A 16,566-nucleotide genomic window follows, 5' to 3' on the forward strand; every position below is an offset into this window, starting at 1 on the left:
GGGGAAGGTGCTTTGGGTTTGCTCCATCCAGCCCCGAGGGGCAGCCGGGGAAGGGCTTGTCTGCACCTGAAAGGCTACAGCACGTCGCTGCAGCGTGTCAGTGTGACCACGGCCTGCGCCGATAGGAGGCGATCTCCTGCCAGCGCAGCTAATCCACCTCCCTAGGCGCTAGGTCCATGGGAAAATTCTCCCATCGGCCTTGCACTGTACACTGGGTGGTGGATTTTCACTCCCCCGAGTCACACAGCTGGGTCAACCTAATTTTTTACTGCAGACCAGACCTAAATTTCAGGCACCAAATAGGCCTCCTGCAGGTTTCCTGCGCTTTCAGTCTTTCTCTTCTCTGCTCCTACTGCTTAATATGTCCTGTCCATTTCAGGCCAGGACTTCCAGTGTCCACATGTGCTGGTTTTCCTCTCTTGCACCTGGTCCAGGCTAAATGTAGCTACATGTAATATTACCAACTCCACACAGTCAAGAATCATGAGTCAGTTCTCCCCCCCCCCAAAAAAAAATCTTGAGATTGGTTTAAAAATCTTGGGTTCTTTTTATTTGCATTATAGTTTTTGAACTTTATACTGCACTTAAATAACTTTTTCATCCTTTCCTCCAAAGCCATGAGCACTGGAGCCTTCTTTGTTTTAAAGCTGAAATTCTTACATAATTACACATTTCCAGGTGCTGGGACTTTAATAAAAGCGCCAAATGTTACAAGTCTTGGCAGTACGGTTATATGGCAGGGTGCTTTAAACACCAGTAGCCACTTGTACCCTGATCTGCATGGGGGTTCTCATCTTTGCTGCCAATAGAGAAGCTGAACTAGTAGCAACATGGGGAAAATTTTTACCAAAAAATAAAGTTCCTAGTGGTTACAACTGTAATCTCTATCCTTGTTTTTGTTTTTTGTTATTTTTTTAAGTCCTCCCTCAGTTACTTCCAGTCTCTGTCACACACCCTTTCCCCCATATTCATTCTCTCCCAATGACTTTTCCTTCCTTCCTTCCTCTCCATCCAGGGTTGGTCAGAGCACAACTTTTTTTACAGCCCTGAGCATCATAGCTAGGTTAATCTCAATTTTTAAGTTTAGACCAGGCCTAAAAGGTGCCTTGATTATGGTGAATTATAACCTTCTTGGGGAGAAAATACCAGGTACCAATGCTCTTTAATCTAGCAGAGAAAAGTACAAGAACCAATGGCTGGAAGTTAAAACCAGAGAAATTCAAATTAGAAATAAGGTGCATATTTTTAACAATGAGGCTGATAACTTATTGGAAGAAACTACCAAGGGAACTGGTGGATTCTCCATCTCTTTATATCTTCTGATCAAGACTGGATGCAAACACAAGTATTAGGTCTCTATGCAGGTGAAACTATGTGGAATTCTATAGCCTGTGTTATACAGGAATTCAAATGATGATTTAATTGTCCCTTCTGGCCTTGAAATCTGTGAATACATTAATCAAACTTCTGGTTAAGCATCTACAAGTCCATAAACTTTTTCCAAGCTCTTTGGTCTGGGGTTGTTATGAAAACAGAAATTCTAATTTCAGTTAAGTTGGACAATAAGTATAGCATTTTCTCTCAGTTATTTTGATATTTCAGGTCTCTGGAAGTCACTTAAGTGCATAGGCAGGTGACAATTATAGATACACAGAAAATATTAATCAAGATTTCTCCCCTTATTCCCTGAACGTCAGGAAACATTTGGGAGGGATCACGTTAATTTTGGAGTGAAGTTTCAGGTCTTGTACATTATCAGAACCAGTCAGACCTATAAACTAATCAAATATATATTTAGCTAAAATGAAGCTGTGTGGTCAGAAGTGAAACAGTCTGATGGCTGTTTAGTTGCCTGTGTGAAATGAGGTGGTGATCATTCAGTCGTGTTCCTGCTGTACAGGTGCCCACATCACAAAAGTTGCCATACATTTGGGGCACTAACTGACCCTTGGCAGTTCACCAGGCAAGCTAAGGACTAAATGAGCCCTGTGAACAAACACCTCTATAACCCTTAGAAGTGGTCCTGGTGGTCTTGTGACACTTCCCCCTGGCAGATGATGACCCACCAAGTAGCCAGAAGAACAAACAAATGGTACTGACAAGAGGACTGGGGAAAGCATACATTCTTTCCTATTTCAAGAAACATTGTTTCACTTGCAGATGACACTTAGAAGGAGAAACAGCTAGGCTGCTTCTATTCTGCCTTCTCTTTATTGACTCTGATGATTTGCGGGCAATTGGGTGCACACTGCATTTTTTTTAAAATAAATAAAAACACAACTGTAAATAATATGTAAGTGGGGGATTGGTCCCACTATTGTGGGGAACTTTCCTGTCTTATACATTATCTCAGTGGCATTGGCTAGAGAAAGAATCTGAGTCCTCGTTCCCACTCCCTTTACCCAGAGGCCTGCCTGACCTCGAGGACTCCCCTGCCACTCTCCTGTGTGGCAGAGTCCTCGTAACTGCAATAAGGCTGGGCCCAGGATTCCTGGGGGGCTTAACCCCCAATCTTGTCATGGTCACTTAGGACAGGAGCTAGGGTGTCCCCACTCCAAGGTGCTTTCTCTCCACTGGATGCTTCCCCGACCCACTGATCATTACATATAGTTCAAGCAAATAAAATGTATTAAACAGCAATCAATATAAAAAATAAGGAAAAATGGGAAAGGTTAAAGGAAAACACATCACCCTGCTCTGTGGCACGGGGACATCACAAACAGCAGTTTCCAGAATATAAGGGAAGTTCACAGTCTGTTCCTCACATGTGCCAGGCCTCCTGCCCAGGCCCTGGCTGTGCTGCAGGGATGCTATGGATCGGACACTTGCTCTGGCGGTGACCACACACCCTCAGGCTCTAAATGGCAGGCCCTTTCTTCCCAGCATCACCCCCATGCTGTTGGAGTTATGATCCCCCTCCAAGTCTGGCCTGTCTCCAGCGACCTGGGCTGCTTTTCTGGCCCCTCTGGCTCTGGTTGCTGCAGCTCTCCTCCCAGCACAGGTTAGGGTTTTGGATCGGAATGCCTGGTTAAAAAGGGACTCTGGTGGCTCCAGTCGGCGGTGTTAAAAGTCCAGTAGGCAGCGCAGTGGGGGCCTGGGCCTAAGGGAGGCTCCCTGCCTGCCCTAGCTCCGCACAGCTCCCAGAAGTGGCTGCCAGGTCCCTGCAGCCCCTAGACCGATGATTCTCAAACTTTTTTTTTTCCGCAGACCACTTGAAAATTGCTGAGGGTCTTGGCAGATCACTTAATGATCTTTCCAAATGTTGTTTGTACCGTTAGCTAACTATTGAAAAGCGCTTTGGATAAAAACGCTATATAAAAAAAACCTTAATAATAATTGACATTTTTTGTTCTACAAATAAAAGCACACAACTCATATTTTAATATCAGTAGCCTTACCTTTCTAATGTGATGAATGTGCCCTCTCTCCCCCACCGCAACAGCCCCAGAGCTGGGGCTGGGAAGGAGGGCTGTCTCTCCCTAGCAGCCGCAGCCTTAGAGCTGGGAAAAGTTGCCTCTTTCTCTGAGCCTCAGCCTTGCACATCCCAAATTCCCCCCACCCCTTCTTTTCATCCCACTTCCCCCTCCCACCTACTTCCTATTCCCCCAAGACCACCACCTCATCTTACATGTGCATCTTCTCCATGGTCCAGGCACCTAATTAGTGGAGCCATGGCTGCACAGCTCCACTAATTAGGTGGGGTGGCCCTTCATTCTCTTGTGTGCAGCCGCCATGGGGCGCACCTTAGAGGGAACTACCCACGGACCACAGTTGAGAACCTCTGCTCTAGACACATGGATGGCCAGGGAGGCTCCGTGGGACACTGCCCCTGCCCCAAGGACTGGCTCCACAGCTCCCATTGGCTGGGAACCACGACCAATGGAAGCTGCGGGGGTGGCACCTGTGGGTGCATGGGTAGTGTGCAGAGCCTCCCTGGCCACCCATGCATCTAGGGGCTGCAGGGAATGGGACCCTGCACCTGAACCCCCTCCCACACCCCAACCCCCTACCCCATCCCAGAGTCCCCTCCTGCACCCCAAACCCCTCATCTCCAGCCCCACCCCAGAGCCCGCACCCCCAGCTGGAGTCCTCAAACACACACACACCCTGCTTCCTAACCCCCTGCCTCAGCCTGGAGCCCTCTGCCGCACCCTGAACCCCTCATTTCTGGCCCTACTTGGAGCCCACTTCCCTAGCCTATAGCCCATCCCCCCCTTCATCCAAACCATCTGCCCCAGCCCAGAGCCCTCTCCTGCATCCCAAACCCCTCATCCTCAGCCCCATCCCAGAGCCCACATCCCCAGCCAGAGCCCTCACCCTCCTCCCACATCCCAACACCCTGCCCCAGCCCAGTGAAAGTGAGTGAGGGTGGGGGAGAGCGAGTGGGGTGGGGCAGGGGCCGGGAGAGGTGTCGGGGCAGGGCTGTTCAGTTTTGTGCCATTAGAAACTTGGCAAGCCTAGGACAGGTCTTCTCTCTGGGCTGCTTTTATGGTTCTCTCTGGCTATGGCCAGCACAGCTCTGCTCCCCAGCTCCTCCTCTCTCCTTATCTCAGCTCCACTCTGGCCCAGGGGCAGTTCCAGCTCACAAAGAGGACAGGATCCCCCTGCCTCCTGACTCCCTCATTAGCCTGCCCATGCTGTCAATCACTCTGACCTGGCTCACTGACCTCTCCCCATTGCCCCTGAGGACTGTCAGTCTCCTGATTTCCCCATTGACCCTTCCCCTTTCTTTTGGTACTGGAAGCTAGTCAACCAAAAAACAACACCTAAGTTTTAGTAAGGAGCCAACAGTCCACTTACAAATAAAAATAACCACCCAAATTATACTTTTGTTGGATTTAGAAAGAAGAATTTGATAAATGTCTGGGCTAATTTACAGTTGACTTTAGCCTGTTTCAAGGTAAAGCACAAGGTTCCTCCTATCTGGTTTATCTGCATATACCTCTGTGAGGTAGCTGCCTCCTCTGGATCAGGCAGGACTGCTGACCTGCCACAGGCCTCTGTGAGGTCACTACCCCCATGCTCTGTATTCTGTGGGACAGCTTGCCTCCGATAGGAGTAGTTCACAGAGATGAGCACCCTCTTCTCCCTTCTCTTTCCCCGGTGGATTTGTCTTTCCTTCTTTCCCACCGTTGTCAAGGAAATGTAGAAAGGTGAATGCATTTTTTTTGTCTTTACATGTTAATACTTTTTACTGGGGATTTCCTAATGGTTTATGGTGGTTTGTCCCCTCCCGATATAGATTGCTAGTTGTGTGTCTGTAGATCCTCCCAATGCCCTTTTGCTGAATGAATCAGACAAACTGAAGTGTACACAACTGCGTTGTCTTCTAGTGCAGCAGCCTACAGAGGAAATGAGACCTAGGAAAGGGAAGGACAAGGAGGAAAGGGGTAGAGGGATATAAAGAGAAGGAGTGGCGATAGAAGGAGAAGAAGAGATTATAAAGTGGAAAAAGAGAATGGGAAGGGGATGAAATGAGGAGAAGGAGCTACTCTGTTATAATCTCCTCAATATAGTAGTTTTCACAGTTATAAGGTAGTTATTACTATTATAGAAAACCACTGCTAAGTATTGATGAATATTTCTGAATTGTTAAGTCACAATATCATATTTGTGGAGTATGAAAAGATGGACCTGTGTACAGCCCTGGAATCTTCTTCTTAGCATATGCACAACGTGCCTCAGATGGCACGTGACCAGATTTCATCACCAAATTTGGTCTGCTGTTTGGATCATTAGCTTCCCTGGCCTGAGTCAGGTAATGATGGGGAGCATGAAATGAACACTGATCTATGAATAATAATCTATATATGCAGAGTAATTTATATATGGCATCCTATAATAGAGATTGTAATCTTTCTCTTAGGAAGTACTGTGAATTATATAGATCTGGTTTGATTTTTGAGATAGAAGGAACATGTACATACGGACTAAATCAGCCACACGTAGGGAGGAGAACTTTCAAAACCTATAATGTATATTTCTAATTCATTTTAAATTACAATTTTTCTGCAAAAAACAGCAGAGAATCAAATCACAGCATGTCAGAGAGAGAGAGAGAGAGAATACAAAACACACTTTTTACTCTAGCCTTTTGTTTACAAAGTATGCAAGTTAAGGACATTTAATTTTGTGCTATTCCTATAATGGTGTATGAAACTCAGAATTGTATTGAACAAGCCCTCTGTATGCTCACATCACTAGCATGTGAATGACTTTAAAGGAAAATAAAATAAAATAGCATAACAAGTCCTATGATTTATAGGCCAACGATCATGCAAACACTTTTGCATGTAGTCCCAATGACCCTAATGGGACTACACACGTACACAAGGTTAATTACATGTGTGTTTACAGGAGCAGGGCCATAATGAGGATACAAAAAGTTATTAAGAGATACTGTAAATAAAGCCCCCTGGAATACTAGAGACAACTTCTCTTAACTACAGTGTTTAGGGAATTTTCTAAACCACAAATCAGTCAGGATTAGAATTTATTTTAAGATGGGCACTTGATGGCTCCACCAATCTGGTACAATAGTTACAGGAAATAGCAGTTAAATATTCCTTGATCTTCCCCTATAAAGGTTACTGAAATAAGATGCATCTACATTAGAAAAGATTTGCCAATATAGTTACAGCAGCAAACCCTCCTACTGTAGATGCATCTTATTTCAGCAAAAACTTTTATTTTATTTTATTGCCAGTATAACTACATCTCCACGAGGGTTCTTGTGGTATAGAAATGTCATTTAAAAATCATGTCCCTAACTGACATTACTAATCCAGCAAAAGTGTCTAATGTAAACTTGGCCTTTTTCCAAACTGTAGAAATTAGTGATAGTTTTGATGGTGATTTTTGTACTTTGAGCATTTGGAAGTGGATTGGAAATAACCAACTTGGTTCACATAAGCTACCAGACCTCTGGAGCAGGTATTGTTGTACACTACTTATTTGGAGTGGTCTTGAACCAGTTACCTATTTGTATAGTTCTGTGCTAATCTCCTCAGCCATCAAGGCCCCCATTTCCATGGCTATCTTATGTGCTGCTAAAAAAGAAGTAAGAGCGCTCACTCTACCATAAAGAATCAGAAAAGTTAATATAAGCATAATTAGTGTGGTCATTGTGACAGCCAGAGAGAACATTAAAAGCCATTCATTTAATTTTACATTTCACCATAGAAGTTACTTCAGTTATGGCACGCTGATATTTTTCTGAGGCTGCCTTAAATTCGGCCAGATGCTCCTCATAACTTTTAACAATTGCCAGAAGTTGATCCCTCTCGACTGCTCCCAGGATGGCCTGGAGGATCACGTCAATACCCAGCCCAAGAATGGCAATGCCAATACCTCCAAGAACAGAAGCACCAATCTGGGCTAGCAGAGTGACCAGCTTGTTAACAGCAACAATTATAATATTTGAGCCGATTAGTTTTACAGCTACCATACCAGCAATGGAAGTAGCTTCTCCTAGAACAATCGAAAAAACTTTGTGTGCTATTGCAATTTTCTCCACTTCTGGCTCTTTGATATCATAAAGCTTTTGGTACAGCATTGGCTCCAACATCTCCTTCATTTCTTTGTCAATCTTCCATACTTCCCGTTGGATCTCGCTCATAGCTTGGATGATAATGTCACAGTTTTCCTTGATGGTGCCACCCTTTTCCATCTTAATCTGGGCAATTGTGCACCCCAAGTGTGCATTCAGTACTGCAATCAGTTCGTCTGTGGCATGGAAATTAACCAACATGCAGTCCAGCAGCTCCTGGTGCAGACGGATCACTTCTTGACGTCTCTTCGGGTTATCTGGGTAGAGGAGGTCACTCAGAGCCATTCTTCAGAGAAGAGCTGCAGAGAGAGGAAAAATAAAGTTTGTTACCCATCTTTAAAACCCAGAACACTGGAAGGGGACTGGATTGCATTGGGAACTGGGATACAGAGCCTCTAGGTCAGTGATTCACTTCAGACCCAGCAAGTCAAATCCAGAGGTGTGACTCAGTATGTCTTGAAGTAGTCTTAAAATGACATAATTTACAACTTCTGTATCTGTCCAACATATACATTACACCACAATAGACTTCCTAAAACTTGTAGCTGCTTATCATGTGAAATAATATCACCCTGGAATTTAGCCCTATGAATGAATCTGAGTGACTGCAAGGGAATTTGAGTAGGTGTAAATCACTCCACCAATGGTCTAGAAGAGAGGGGAGTAGCAAGAAAAGCAGCTCACAGATCAGTGTTGGCACATGTTTAAGGTAAAGTAGACCAGTCCCTCCTGTAGATTATACCTTCTTCTGATTTTTTGGTCCATAAATTAAACTGAGTGGACTTCCTTACACTTACTCACATATTAGCATGTTAGTATAAAATAAGTCTAAGGGAATCTGAGAAAGTCAAGGTCAAAAGCGTGTTCTACACACAGTTTTTGTAACAATATAATAATTTCACATTACCAAAATAGTTATGACAGTAAAACCACTAGTGTGGACACAATTATACCGGTATAGTTAGGCTTGGCAGGATTGGATAACAATGGATAGATGTTGCTAAACATTTATTTCAGCTGACACACTGAAATCAATGAAAAAATAGCCATTGGAAACAGCACAAGTGCAGCCTCCCCTTCCCCCACTCTGTGGCCCCAGGGATCAGGTGTGATTGGCTCTGTGGCAGTGAAGAGAGCCCTTTTCAGCCCCGCTGTCACAGCCCTGCTGTCACACCAGCTGGGAGTGCTGGGTCTGGGAGTCTCTTCTCTGTCCCAACAGGCCTGCAGCCTTTCCTGCACCTGGCCTCTCCAGGATTCGGGTGTCACGGGTCCTGTAGCAGCAAAGGGAGCCCTCTGCAGCCCTGCTAGCAGGGTTCCCTGCACGGCTTTGAGGCTGGTGTCGGTAACACCCAAGCCATGCAGTCACACAGTGTGAAGAAGACTGCGGTTCTGGTGGGACAGAGCAGAGAGTCCCAGCCAGGCCTGCAAGGAGGAGAAGGAGGAGGACTTGCCCTCAAGCTCCCATCCCCATGCAGGAGCCATTCAGCAGCAGGTGGCCTCTCCCACACAGCTGAGAGCTCATCCTCCTCTTTGCAGCCCTGGCCAATGGTCTCTGCTCTGCCCAGCCAGGACTGCAGCCTTCCCTACACTTTGTGCCTACAGAGATCGGGTGTCACCGGCCTCACAGCCAGTCGTAGAGGGAGCGCTCTGCAGCCCTGCCATCATGGCCGCACTCACTCACCAGCCAGGAGTGCAGAGGTTATCCAGGGCAGGAACTGTCCAGCAGCACCCTGTGGCTTGGGCCTCATCCTCCTGGCAGGGCCAGGAATAAAAATTAATATTGTTGAAATGGAAAAAAAAATAAAAATTATATTCTGCAGATCCTAAGTATTCCTGTTCCCATAGGGGAATAAGCAATCCTGGAGTAAGCACCTTTATACCAGTATGAGCCACAGTAGGGGGATGTATGGCTTTAACTATACCGAAATATTTAATATGGTGTAGCCAAGGCCTAACTTATAGCACCTTATACATCACCTAATATATCTCACTGTATTTTTGTCCTGATATTTAACCTAAATGTTCGCTTTCTTAATTTGATCTCAGTATTCCTGTTTGTTTCACTATAGAAATTTTCTCCATCTGTCGCATAGCTGAAGATGGTGATCTTGTCCCAGATTTAGAGTTAGCGCATGGCATTTAGGCATTGTCCATATTAAGGGGTGATGCTTAACTGCACTGCCCTAGTTGGAGCACCAGGAGGCATCCTGCCTCAGAGATAAAATCTCTCTCTGAACTCCCCAGGCACACAGAGAAAACACATCCACTTCCACACCCTTTTGTGGTAGTGACCTTCTCCCCATTGTGTGTCAGTCCTGCTCCAGTGCAATTGGTGGGAATACATAGCACCATCTTCTCTCACACTTCTCTTGGGTATGCTGTGTGCCTGGGAAAGTAAGACCTGAGCGGACACTGCTCCCCTGACTGCAAGGTCTGCAATTCTACCTGAGTGCACAGGCTGCTTACATTGGCCTAACCACTGTAAAGGCTAGGCAGCATGTGGCTCTTAGTTATCACTTAACCAAGCTGTAATATATCATTTTAGCTCTTTCAATCTTTCCCTACAGGCTTCCTCCTAATAATTTGTGGTGTTCTTGTCTAAACAGTCTCGAGTTTGTCACTATTTTTCTAGCACTGAAGCATGGAGAAAGGAGTATTATTCCCCTGCTCCAGGACATGTTGCCTTTTTATTTACAGCCTAACATTTCTTGGCCTTCTGTGTTACATTAACAAATCATCCCTAGTGTGCTATTCACCTTCATCCCTGAGTGCATAGGTTATCTGGTTTGTCTGCATTATCCTCCTTCTCACTGACAATCTGGGTTTGGGGTTATTTTTGTGTACTAGCCTGCCTTTTTCCAAGATAAGTTTCATTTTGTTATTGGTGCTTAGATAATACAATGATAGGCACCTCAGAAATATCTAAGATATGGTTGATCACATAGCTATTTCTACTACTAGGCTCCTTCATATCATTTGTCTGTCCTTACTAGCTTTTGCAACACTTACCAATTTAGAATCAGCTATCACCTACCTGGTGGTACTCCACTAGACACCACTCCCTTCCTCAGCAGATGCATTGCTATATATAAATTTTTGAGTCGTCCTTCAACCAGTCTTCAATCCAAGTGACCGCGTTCAGCCACAAGCCAATTGGAATTTATATACTTAGTAACTTTGTGTGGAAAATGTACATTGATTTATGAAAATCCAAATATATTACATCTACTGCATTTCCTTCACGCACTTCTTTTGAAGTTCTCAAAAAAAAAATAGGGCAATCACTTCAACTCATTCTTCTTTTTCCTTTCAGGATGGAGGAGGTATTATTCATGTACACTAAGAGTTTATGATTTTGATGAAAAGCCGTGAACTGAACTGAAACAAGGCCTTGTGAAAGCAGGTATGATTTCTTATCAATTCTACCTAAGGAAAATAGAGAGCAGGCTTCTTTCTGACTCAGAGTGGTATTTGGGTCCTTTCCCTCTAATGAGTTCTCTGTTAAATGTTGTTGGTTAGTACTGTACTGTAGAAATTTGGAGAGGATGAAATGTGCTGAATGGAGTGCAACTTTTGTGAATGTCATTAGTATAATAGAAATTTAAGAGACTGAAGAGGCCTATTAGTTCATATTCTTTATCGCTGGCCAATCTAGGATTATTTCAGTTTATGCTATTATACCTCCTCTGAACATCATAACCCTCTCTCTCTTTGGCATTAACACTTTTCAGATGATGTTATATTACTCCTACAGTCAAATAGCCAAGTTGTCCATATATATTTATTTAAATCTTTGTGCATACTATAAGTTAGCCTCTGCAGCCCAACATAAATATTTTAAAGGGATTCTACACAGCAAATTATAAAGGCTACCTACCTGCTTTTTAGTCAGAGCTCTGTAATCAGCTGTAGGTATGCAGGACAGTGAATTCTCTTTTCACTGGATTTCTCTGGCTGTTTCTGGTGGAATGTGATGACCTAGGTCTGCAGGGATTGTTGCTTCAGTTGGGTCCTGTTTCCTGCCTGGTTTGTAGATTATTTTAGTGTAACACTGCTCTCTGGACTCTATACCCAGCCTCGGCTCATTGTTTCTCTGTCCCCCTTTCAATTTTAAAATTGTTTAGTTTATTTCACGTTGGTAAAATAATTTGATTCACAACCCTAGAACCTGTAGCCTTCTGTTTATGCAAGGAACAGGTACAGTACAAATCCATATGCATCTAACGCATGTTCCATCAAAAATATTTCTAAAAATATATACTTCATAAACTTGAGTGCCCTGCAGACATAATCACAAACAGCTAAATGTTGCTATAGCTGTAAATCTGTGAATTCTAAAAGAAAAGTCATGGGCAGTCCAACACAAATAGAAGAGTATATACCACAACATATCTGCTTGGTAGTACAAGTTTCTGTCACAGCAGGACAGCCTGTACCCAACTCTAATCCCATTTAAACTCCATGCTGGGAGTATCACAAAAAGACAGACTCAGTCTCGTGCATCACACTTGAGGTAGGGGGGCCTCCGGCATGTCAGATGCAATCACCAGGGCCACACCAACTGACAAACCCTTCCTCAAGTCAAAATGGATACATTCTGAGAATGACAGGAAAAGCTCTGTTCTACTGCCAGGTGGGGAAAGGTTAATCCATAGTTTCCAGTTTGGTTTTCTTCTGAATGATGAGACATTGGTTCAATACAAAATCAGGGCACAAAATTCCTCTTGACTTCAGAGTTTTGGGCACAGAGAGAAAATTCTAACTACATAAGCACTAATTTTGTGCAACATTCTGATTTTTGTTTTATTTTAAAGTCTCCCATTCAAGTACTGACCAGGGTCATCTAGTTTAGATTGCAAGACCTGATGATACCACATCCCTAGTAGATAGGGGTGCAGGAATGTGCCTTTTCTTCTCTCATTGATATGGAGATACCATCACTTAAACTTTGTTCCCTTTAAGCATTCATCTAGTTTGTGCAGGGTTTCCTGCCAAATTCAACTCCTTGATACTACATCTGTAAGGTTTCTGGTCAGTGCCAGGGCCAGCTCCAGGCACCAGCCGACCAAGCATGTGCTTGGGATGGCACCTTCGGGCGAGGTGGCGCTCTGGTTTTTTTGGTTTGTTTGTTTTTGTTTCAGCTGGGCGGCGCTCGGGGAGGGCGTGGGGGGCTTTGGTGGCGCAGCGCTCAGGGGGGCAGAGACTTGGGCGGTGCAGCGCAGTGCTCAGGGGCATGGGGTGTGGGGCTTTGGCAGCGTGGCGCTCAGGGGTGGGGGCTTGGGCAGCACAGCGGTCAGGGGAGCGGGATTTGGGCGGCACGGCACTCGGGGGCGCAGGGGACTTGGGCAGCATGGCGCTTGGGGGAGGCTTTGGCAGCGTGGCGCTTGGGGGGCGGGGGCTTGTGTGGCACAGTGCTTGGGGGGGCGGGGGCTTGGGCAGCGCAGCACTCGCGGGGGTGCTACCGTGAGGTGATGCTCTTTTTTTTTCGCTTGGGGCAGTAAAAGAGTTAGAGCCAGCGCTAATCCTTCTGTTCCGGAGTCTTCATGTTCATAGAATATCAGGGTTGGAAGGGACTTCAGAAGGTCATCTACTCCATCCCCCCTTGCTCAAAGCAGGATCAATCCCCAGACAAATTTTTGCCCCAGATCCCTAAATGGCCCCCTCAAGGATTGAGCTCACAATTCTGGGTTTAGCAAGCCAATGCTCAAACCACTGAGCTCTCCTTCCACCCCTTTATGTTATAGGTTAGAATGTGATTGGCAATCATTTAACAAGAAAATGAACAGTTATTCCTTCACATACACTAGGAAATACCATATTTGTAAATATTTTAAAATTTGTTTAATATTTAAAAATATTTTCTTTCTTATAAAGACTTGGTAAATCCCACATGCCAGCCACTGATACAATGCTTGGAATTCTTCTTGGTTTCCATTTTATTACCAATAGTTCTTTAGTCATTATTAGAACTTATATTATCTTACACAGGTACATAACACATTTCAGGCCTGATTCTGCTCCTACTGAAGTCAATGGTAAATTTGCAACTAATTTAAAAGGAAGCAGAGTTGAGCCCTTCTTGAGCAGGAAATACACATCCAACAATCCTTCTGCCCTTTTGAGATAGATCTAAATTAGTGCTGGAGAAACCTCATAAAATTGTCATTTCTTTTCAATTCAGATGCTTATCTGAACTGTATTAGTCTAAAAATCAAACTGGAAATGTGAAGAGAACACAGAGTTTCTTGGAAGATAACTGTTGGTTTCTACTGGGATACAGAACACACAAATTGTCTTTCTCGTGGTTTTTCAGAACTTCCACTTACAGTCAAACCAGGAAATTCAGGGATGCCTGACTTTTTTGTTTAAAGAATGTTAATCATAACTCTTTCAGAGCACTTGAGTTTGGGGGAAAGACTTAGTCTGGCTTGCCCATCACTAATCTTTTTGTTGACATCTCAGTGCACCAGAGGGGAGGATCTAGCACTTGAAAAGGGGCTAACAGAGGCAGAGAACCTCTCACTTTTCACCACCCCTGTGCAAGAAGTAGGGCAGAGTTTCTCCCTAGCAGTCAAAATAATGATAAAATGAAAGCCCAATCAGTGAGTTTGCTTGTGCCTCAACCTACTGAGAGCTGTGAAATGCTGGCTGAACGATGTGTATATAACCTTAGTCGGATATCAGGATTACAGCATTCAGCAACACGTGCGTGCTGAGAAGATGCTCACTGCTCCAGAATAAGGAAGAAATAGTGTGAGTGACTCCCAGTCCTGAGTCATTCTGGTCTGTAACTGAAGAATGGCCCTTATGGACCAAATACCCTTCTGCTTCCTCCACAGAGGACCGTGATCTAATTTTGTGTGGCACACAGTATATACATACGGGAAAAAATATTAGATTTAGCCAAAACAATTACAGCTAGTAAGGGTGAAGACAAGTATATTAGTTCCCAAAGACTTATAGTAAATCTAACAATAAATAGCTAAGCTGTCTTTCCTCAAAAGGAATGTTCTCATTCCTATTCTTAATTCCACTTTTTTGCTTACACTTAAAAGGTCAGATTCATTCCAAGTGTAAGCATCAAAATCAGTGAAGTTGCACCTGCTTACATCAGTTCTACATTTGACCTAGAAAATAACATGAACTGTAGAGGCTAATGGAGGATACACTATTTAGGAGGAGTTGAACTGTAGTTCTGGTTTGAAAAAAAACCTGTATGGTATTACTACTGGAGATTTATAGCTCAGGATACAGGTACTGTACCTCTTAGATTCCTCACCTGTGTCTTTTGATTTGTTTTTCAGTGTCAAATCTCTTCTCTGGAAATGTTGTCCATCTTTGGTGCAGAGAGAGATAAACAAAGGGTGCTTGCAGCCAGCCAGACTCTGTATGATTTCGTATACATATATGTCTCTTCCACCAATACAATATTTCGAATCCTCAATCAGCACCTTGGCACCAGCTTCCCCATCATTATCGTGAAGGAAAACCTTAGCATTAAGGAGAACCTTCAGCTCCTGGTCAGTACTCTGAAAGAGATGCAGTCTGTTGTGGAAATGAAAGACAAAGATGTGCAGCAGAGCATCAGCCACCGTTTATATGCTAAGATTGCTGGGCCCATCACTTCTGTGCAAGAGAAGATTACTGTTGTGAAGGACCTTTATGAAAATTATAAGGGAGTCCTAGGAAGTATCAGTGGTCCAATCGCTGCCGTGCTACTGAAACACAGCAATCTCCCTGAGATTGTAGAGTCTGCCATTCATCGTCTATTGACTTCCCCTGCCCTGTCCCTCCAAGTGGCTGACCTTCTCATGGGCCACAATGAAATTGCCAAAATATTCCCAACTGTCACTGAGAACAGCCCTTCAGGGAGTAGGATTCAAGAAGCTAGACCTCGCAGTCCATCAATTGCCTTCTCATTTTCCAATTTCTTGCAGGCTGTCCTTTGGGGACAGGCTTCTACAAACACCCTGAAAATAGCTGCAGACTATCTGGAGGAGGCTGTCAGAGTGCTGAGACCATCTTGTGAATCTTTCCAGTGCATTGTTAAACTGGCTGAGGTCTATATCTCACTGATAACAGACAAGTTGCAATGATCAATACGGCAATTGTTCGTGTGTTAGCAATATGCTTCTGTTCCTTCTTTTCTTACAACAAGGGAAGTTGCACAAAGGAACAAGAGAAGGTTGCGGCTAATTGCTGATTCCACAATAATTTCTGCAATCACTTTTAGTGTCTAGATTTGAGCATTGCACTAAGGCGTCAAGGTGAAGTCTTCTTGCTTTGTTAATTTAAAAACTTGATAAATAAAAATCAACAGGAAACTAATGTAAACAGGAAAAAAGTCTAAGAATCAAAATGCTGAAACAGTATCTGTTTTAATAAGTGTGTTTAAACTTTCTGGGCAAGCTTTTTAGATTATTCTAATAGCAACAATTCATTTTGACAGGTCAGGTTATAGTGGCTAGCTCACAGGAATTAGCTCATTCAAAATAAGCTATGATAGCATTGGTCATTGGGAGGTTAACCATCATGGTTGGATTTTCATCTGATTGACCAACTGGGAATAGTAAATCACTGTAATTTGAGATGAGAAGTAACTAGATAATCTGTGGTAGAGTGAAAGATAATCTTGTACTCTGCCAGAGGCTTTGTGTGCAACTTTTGGGCAATTCACTTAATCTCTCGTTGCTTCATGTTCTCTGTGAAACTGGCATATTTTCTCCCTACCATAAAGGAGCATTGTGAGGCTACATTCATGAATGAATGTTTACCACTCTGAGATTCTTGCATGGAAGGTGCTGTATAAGTGCAAGTATTGTGGGGACTAAACCTTTGTGATGGGGCAAGTAAACCAGAGAAACATAATTGATGGAAGGGGGTTGTGGAAACTCTTCCATATTTCATGCCTACGTATGACCTCAGAAACTAATTTGTTTTCTGTAACTCTCTTCTGAAGTCAAAATAAAACCTACAAGAGACTTTGCTGCCTTTGAAGTATGTAATGCCTGAGCTGA

General features: G+C 43.9%; 1 protein-coding gene and 1 long non-coding RNA gene across 2 annotated transcripts; one reads left to right on the forward strand and one right to left on the reverse strand.

Annotated features, from left to right (window-relative positions):
* Positions 1-5,021: 5,021 nt before the first annotated feature.
* On the forward strand, positions 5,022-15,883 carry LOC120383337. Its single transcript, XR_005588419.1, has 3 exons — positions 5,022-5,153; positions 10,863-10,952; positions 14,854-15,883. It is a non-coding gene; the product is annotated as an uncharacterized LOC120383337 (long non-coding RNA).
* On the reverse strand, positions 7,057-11,472 carry SMCO3 (single-pass membrane protein with coiled-coil domains 3). Its single transcript, XM_039501322.1, has 2 exons — positions 11,427-11,472; positions 7,057-7,848 (listed from the first exon to the last, which is right to left on the reverse strand). Exon 2 carries the CDS (start codon positions 7,832-7,834, stop codon positions 7,157-7,159), a length of 678 nt encoding a protein of 225 aa, XP_039357256.1. The 5' UTR covers positions 7,835-7,848; positions 11,427-11,472; the 3' UTR covers positions 7,057-7,156.
* Positions 15,884-16,566: the final 683 nt, after the last annotated feature.

Source organism: Mauremys reevesii, linkage group 1 (assembly GCF_016161935.1).
Source record: "Mauremys reevesii isolate NIE-2019 linkage group 1, ASM1616193v1, whole genome shotgun sequence".
Classification (NCBI taxonomy): Eukaryota; Metazoa; Chordata; order Testudines; family Geoemydidae; genus Mauremys; species Mauremys reevesii.